Here is a 6,948-nt window from a genome sequence, read left to right as displayed (position 1 = left end):
TCAAAATGCTAGGCTGTGTTTCATTCCTTTTATATTCAGAGTCACAGTTTTCACAGAAAATCAGGTAAGTAAAAACAAACAAAAAAACCTGCTGCCAATGTCCCATTTGCAATGTCTGAATGGCCAGTTTGCAGTATTAAGGCTCCAGCTGGAAGGACCCATAGGCATTTCAGTTGCCACACAACTGGGGTGGGGATAGGGCAGGATGCAATCATATTGTGTACTTCAAATGTTTGTACATAGAACTAGCAAAGGTGCAAGATCCTGCTGGTTGGTAAATACGTATTGGAAGGTATATGCTTGAGGGTTTCCTATAGACATCTAGCTGGCCACTGTGAGAACAGGATTCTGTTCCAGATAGGATTCAGCAGGGCTCTTCTCAGTGGCGTAGCTAGCCGCTCGGGTGCCGGGCGTGGTGCTCGCATCCTGCAGCCGGGGGTGGGACAAGCAGCCCAATGGGGGCAGGGCAAGCCACCCATGGGGCCAGGGAGTGCTGTGTGGAGCCTCTCTGCCGCCTCCCCATCGGCTGTAGGGTGGCTGAAGGAGAGGCGGAGGGCAGATGCAAGTCCCATGCTGCCGTTTCAGGCAGCGTGGAGCCTACAGGCCCCCAAGCCACCATGTCACTCCCAGGAGAGACGTGTGGCTCAGGCACGCTGCAGGCCCTGTGGTAAGTGCCGGCCGTGTTTCGTTACATTTGTTGACTGAACTAAAACGTTTTGTGAGCTCAATTTTTTTAAAAAACAAAACCCCCTCTTATTTTTGTTATTTTGTCACCCCCTCAGTGATGACACCCGGGTTGACCCGCCCCCCCGCCCCTTTCCTCCGCCACTGGCTCTTCTTGTATTCTAGGTAAGCTCTTTAAGAGTAAGGGAATATCCGCACTGGTGCCTGTTTCTTGCAGTTCCGCTCACACAGCAGCTCAACATCCTGCACTCCACATCAACAGCAGGCTGCAAAATAGCAAAATTAAGTAAAAAAAAATCATTCATAAGAAATTCCCACTGTGAAAAAAAGGTTTTAAGTGCTTATGCTCACAATGTTAAGTAAACAAACCAGAAAATAACACTTGCAGCTGTAAGTATCTTATTTTTCCTTCTTTTAATAATTTCAATGTGGGGGGGGGAGTGTCCAGATCAATAGAAGACAATAACACAATGAAATTCAAAACAGTAACAATTTATTCCATGTTTATTCAAAATCCATTAAAAACTAGTTTAAGTAGTGCAAGAAAATCGATCAACTTGATCCAGTGACACCAGAGAGAGCCATTTTCACTTGGAAGATGCAGCGAGTTTTTCTCTCCTGCTCTGGACAGTAGGACTTGAACCAATGGCTTCAGGATACAACAAAGGATATTCCGACTGAACATTGTTCAACAGAGGAATGAACTCCCCTGGAAGGTGATGGACTCTCCCTCCTTGCAGGTTTTGAAGCAGAGATTAGATGACCATCTGTCATGGATTCTTTCTTTCTTTCTTTCTTTCTTTCTTTCTTTCTTTCTTTCTTTCTTTCTTTCTTTCTTTCTTTCTTTCTTTCTTTCTTTCTTGTTCTGCCCAATCTCAGTCCATATTTCATGGCTGCTTAAATCATCTGTCCCTCTCCTGATTCTCAGTGAGTGCCTCTTCTTCTGCCAGTCTTTGGCCAGTTGAGACGTCCAAATGGAGTGGCAATTCCTTCAAGGAGGAAAATCACAGCTCCTCAATGATGATGTCATCTGGATGGAAAAGAATGAAAAAGAGAGAAAATCTGTTCAGTCCTCCCGGGCTTCTTGTAGCTGGAGTCAGTCTGGGTGCTGCCCTCCCAGGTCAGGTGGGAAAGGCCTGCCAGGCAGGGAGCAGGTCCTGCAGGACTCCCAGCAAGAAGACCTGGGAGGTGTGTCTTGGGCAAACAAAGGACAGGGAGTTCACTGTCCCCAAGGTGTGGGGCTTACCTTCTTTCAGATTATTTCTGAAGCACGCCAGCTCCGGACGAATTACTGTGTTCTGCAGAGGAAAGACAAATATGAGTCAGTTGACACTATTACCCCACCCTGGATGGGTGTAAGAGAAGCAGCCCCACCCAGGAAGGATGGGAGCAACCAAAGAACTGAATACAGGACGGCAAAATACCTACTCTTAGGTTCGGGAATCTTCGTGAAAGGGCCAGCAGCAGGGATATACTGCTGGCCCCTAATTTCCTTTGGTCTTCACTCCCCAAAAGGGCGTAATATCGGAGGTCCTGCGGGATGAAAGAAATGGGACAGTCAGTTGGGTAAGGGACAGGGGGGCAACCCTAAAACCACTCCTGGTGCTGTCAGGATACTTACGGTAAGCAACTGGAGAAGGGTGCCAGTATTGGGGGCTTCTAGGAGGAGACCCCCCAGCAGGCTCTGGAATGGCCTCTTCAGTTCCTGTGGGAAAAGAGAGAAGAGAGGTTGAGTGCTACTGGGTTAAATTTTGTAAGAGTGTAAAAAGAAGAAAGAGCTGTGCAAAGAGAACTTAAAGCAGAGCACATACCTCTTTGTCCTCCTCTGCGCTCCCCAGAACTGCCTCTGTTGTTCTATGGAGGATAGCACTGACCATAGAGGGACTGAAGTGCGGTCTCATAAAACTGGAGAGAGAAAGGGAAGGGGTTAGACACTGCCTCTTCCAAGTCTCCCTTGTCCCCTTCTCCCTCCTGACTGACATGCCCACCCAAAGCTCCCCCTGGAGTTCTGCCCCCTGCAGCACCGCCCAGTCCAAAGACCCCACTCACCTCAAAGACCCCACTCACCTCAACTGCTGGAGGGCCTCGAAGGCCAGGGCCAGGCTCAGGGGGCGATCCCTGAAGTACTCCAAGTGGCCGAGGATGTCCTGGAAGAGAGCAGAGGAGCAAAGTCAGCTCCTTCCAGGAGTCTCCAGAGGACGGCTCCAACCCCAAACGCCAGCCCCTCTCTGCCCCTCCCTCCCCATGGGGGTCCCTCACACCACCCATCACTCACCAGAATGGCTTTGGCAGTCTCCTCCTTGGAGTACTTCAGGGTTCGGAGCCCCCTGAGCCGAGCTGCCTGGCAGTCCTGGATGATGCCCAGAAGCTGGAGTTGATCTTTGTCAAGCAGCTGAAAGGCAAAAGTCAGGCTGTCAGTTCCTTGTGGGGGGAGGGCTCCTCCACATCTGAGAGTGCAGAGTGGAGTGCAAGAGGGGGGCAGGTCTGAGGGATCCCCTCCCTGCTCTTGTTTTATCCAATACTCACCGCAACGGAAGGGATGTGGATTCCCAGCACATCTGCAAAGTGAAGGACATGGAGATTGGTGAGTTCCTCCCTGAGCCCTTGCAAGGCTTTCCCAAGAGTTTTCTCCTGGATTCCAAGTCCTACTACAGGAGAAGGACACCCCAGGCCTTGGGGGCCAATCCTGCCCTCCTGCCCCCAGAACATGGCTCCCCAGGGAAGATGCCCCTCTGACAACTGCCTTGCCCCACAGCCCAGCCCCCTGCTTCCTCCAACAGACCCCACAAAATGGGGTGGTTGCTGGGGGGCGGGGCGGTTGGGTTTCCAGATGCTGTCGCAGATAGGCGGGTTGGATCCAGCCGTCTGGCTCTGTGCATCTTTTTACTAGATGCCCCCCCAGCCCACTCCTGCCCTCCTCCATCTCCAAAAGGAGGGCCACTTGCTCACCCGACACCGCAGGCTGCTCCAGGACTTCTAGGGGGGCCACCTTCTTGCAGCTGATCAGCCGCCTTAAGCGCCTGAACCTAGAAGAGATGAGCAGAGAGAGCGACTCAGAAGCTGGGAGCCCCAATTCGTGTGTGTGTGTGTGTGTGTGTGTGTGTGTGTGTGTGTGTGTGTGAGGAGGGGCATCTGGCCCAATTCCTGCCATCTCTCTGCAGTTCTGTGACCTGAAAGGGCATTGGCAGAGCTGGAAAGAGGCAGCCCAGAGCACAAATGGCTGGCAGAGAGAGAAAGGAGGCCCCAAGTGCTATGGGTTCAAGAGCTCCAACCCAAAGGAATGACAAGCATTGCCAGCTGTTAAAGGGCTGCTCTGCCTTGTCTTCTTAGGACTGTCGCAGGACCCCCCCCCCCAATCATTCAGTTTGTACAAACTTCACACTCACACACTCACACTCACACACTACATATGCTACGCTTCTGTTATAAATCCATACATCGGATTTGCACTGTTCCACTTTTATTTTACTCCATGAAGGAAGGACTACAAAATGGGGAAAGTTTGATACAGGGCAGCCATAATCCATTGAGCATACTAGCACATACACAGGAGCCCTGCCGAGTTGCTATGCCAACCCTGATGGTCCTAGACAGAAGACCATCAAGATCACAAAGAACTTGCATATGGGAGTGGATTCAGCACAGACTGGAACAAAGGACAATGATCAGCTCTTCCCTCTGGGGGCAGGAAACTGCAAACTCCCCTCTGTCACCTGGAAAGTACTCATGGGGAGGGGGAAAGGGGGAACCAGCCAGGTGACAGGACACTCAGGTTACCACCACAACTCCTCCCTCAACCCCTCCTTTCTGTGATGTAGGTGTGATGTATCTGAGGGGTGGTCTTAGGTTACACCCCATCTGTGATGTATGTATGATGTTTCTGGGGGTGGTCTTGATCTACAGGTTGGCAATTCCAAAAGTCTTTATAAGGCCTTGCACACCATTTTTCTGGGTCCCTCCTCTCTCCTGCAGGTGAGGGGAGCACCCTGTTGCAACAGATCAATAAAGGCCAAGCCTACAGGCTGCTGTTTTGCTCCAAGTTATCCTGGTTGGTGTCTTTGTTTTTGTCCAAGGGAGCCCTCAGATTTTTCCATTAACAGTTTGGCGACCATGCTCAGGGACTCTTGGTTCTCCTGTGAAGGTGAAGGGGGAGATAGAGGGGATCGGGCGCCAATGGGCAACCTTAGCCCAGGGATCCTTTTTCCTCTCCCTGCCTCCTCTTTGCCCTTCCTGGTGAGGGAGGAGACTCTGCTCCCTGGAGGAGCTAAAGCTGTGGAGGGGACCCAGGACTCACACTCCGCCCCCAGGAGACCAAGAGAAAGCAAAGGAATGGTACTTACAGCCGGCACATCGTCTTGATGAAAAATCCCCCCCCCACTATCTAAGCTAACTACCTAGCTAAAATTCCCACCCAAGCCTGATCCCAAACTCTGATCCCCCCACCCCCAAACCCAGCCCTAACCTAACCCCAAACCTAACCCCCCTAACCCTACACTTACCCCTAACTATTCTTCTATAAACAAAAGAAATATATTCAAAAATGTGCACAAATGCTCGCAAATGTGCACAAATATGCGCAAATACGCACAAATGCGTGCAAATACACACAAATATGCGCAAATACGCACAAATGTGTGCAAATACGCACAAATGTGCACAAATACGTGCAAATGCGCACAAATACGCACAAATGCGTGCAAATATGTGCAAATGCACGCAAATATGCACAAATGCGCGCAAATGCGCGCAAATGCGCACAAATATGCAAAAAATAAAAAATAAGAAATAAAAGAAATAAAAAACAAAAAACAAAAGCAAATAAATAATAATAAAAAATAAAAAATAAAAATAAAAATAAAAATAAAAAGTAAAAAATAAAAATAAAAAGTAAAAAATAAAAGTGCTAAAATAAAAAAGGTAAAATAAGAAATAAAAAAAAATAAATAAAATAAAATGAATCAAATAAAAGTAATAAATAAAATAAAAAGAAAAATAGCAAGCAAACCTCTCCTCTTCTACAACCACGACCACCACCACCACCACTACCTCTCTCTCCTGACTCTCCTCACTAACCCACAATGGCTGCCTGCAAGTCAGAGGCTTTTAAGGGAAGAGCAAGAGATGTCACAAAGGAGGGCAGGTCCTTGTCACCATGGCAACCCCCCCACCTGGTCCTGGCCCCTCCTGAGAGGTGATGCTTCTCTGTCAGAACTTGGAGGCACCTTCTGTTCCGCCTGCAGCTGCGCTGTATCTTCTATCCACAGATTCCCATTGGCATTTCACATCCTTCTTGCTGCTGCCCCATTTCCAAAGGGAGACCACCCCCACATCCTTCAAGGCAGGCTAGGGGTCTCCATAGCGCAGGATTGAACCATCTGTTTTGCATGCAGGCCTTCTGTCCTGGGAATGTCTGTCCCCCCCATTCGAAACCCTGGATAGCTGCTGCCAGTCAGCGCAGGCTAGTTGAAGAAGGATATTGAGCAGCTGGAAGGTGAGCAGAGGAGGGCGACGAGGATGGTGAAGGGTCTGGAAACCAAGCCTGATGAGGAACAGTTGAGGCAGCTGGGTATGTTTAGCTTGGAGAAGAGGAGAGAGGAAAGCCATCTTCCAATATCTGAGGGCTGCAAGAGGGAGAAAGCTTGTTTTCTGCTGCTCCAGAGGGGAGGGCAGGAGAGGAGATTCGGACTAAACATTAGCAAGAACTTTCTGACGGTAAGACTCTCTGGGACGGTGGTGGACTCTCCTTCCTTGGAGGCTTTTAAGCAGAGGTTGGATGCCAATCTGTGAGGGATTCAGCTGCAATTTGGGGAGCGCATGGCACTGGCCTACTTTACAGGGTTGTTGTAACCACACAAGGCTGTTGAGCATCTGAAAGTGCCTGGCAAATGTTGAGCCTTCCATTTCATTGTGGGGAACAGCTGCAGCACTTCAGGAGGCGTCCCTCAACTTCCGTTTCTTCTCTCTCCTGCAGCCAAAGGGGCCGGGCTGGATTACCAAATAGGCAGATTAGGCACTGGTCTATGGACCCCACACTTTTTAGGGGTCCCGTGACAATGGATCAAAATAAGATTGATTTGATCTTGAAAGAAAACGACCATCAAGCTTTCTTAGTTCAAGGTTATTCCAGTGTGCGCACGAGGCCTGCCCCCCTGCCCAGATTTTGGCTGCCAAGGGGCCTCCACAGGGTTTAATCCAGCACTGCCCCATGAACAGCCCAGTATACCTGAAGGAGCATCTCCACCCCCATCGTTCAGCTCCATCCCC

The 6,948-nt window shown here is 49.8% G+C and overlaps 1 protein-coding gene across 3 annotated transcripts; it reads right to left on the bottom strand.

Moving 5' to 3' along the window:
* Positions 1-1,129: 1,129 nt before the first annotated feature.
* On the bottom strand, positions 1,130-5,156 carry LOC308589407 (uncharacterized protein; the record flags this gene model as incomplete). 3 transcript variants are annotated; one of them, XM_081198642.1, is made up of 10 exons in its annotated part: positions 1,130-1,714; positions 1,931-1,982; positions 2,113-2,217; positions 2,306-2,389; positions 2,496-2,589; positions 2,752-2,831; positions 2,960-3,076; positions 3,211-3,242; positions 3,634-3,710; positions 5,025-5,156. In XM_081198642.1, the coding sequence occupies 10 exons, from the start codon at positions 5,033-5,035 to the stop codon at positions 1,689-1,691; spliced, it is 678 nt and encodes a 225-aa protein (XP_081054768.1). In that variant the 3' UTR covers positions 1,130-1,688. The 3 variants fall into 3 exon arrangements, with proteins under 3 accessions (XP_081054768.1, XP_081054767.1, XP_081054766.1); XM_081198640.1 differs by lacking the exon at positions 5,025-5,156 and having other exon boundaries at positions 1,151-1,714; positions 3,634-3,835; XM_081198641.1 differs by lacking the exons at positions 3,634-3,710; positions 5,025-5,156 and having other exon boundaries at positions 3,211-3,627.
* Positions 5,157-6,948: the final 1,792 nt, after the last annotated feature.

The sequence above is a fragment of the Podarcis bocagei genome (assembly GCF_964188305.1).
Source record: "Podarcis bocagei genome assembly, chromosome: 6".
Taxonomy (NCBI): Eukaryota; Metazoa; Chordata; class Lepidosauria; order Squamata; family Lacertidae; genus Podarcis; species Podarcis bocagei.
Note: the sequence above shows the minus strand (reverse complement) of the source record. Positions and strands in the feature narration are given on the sequence as shown.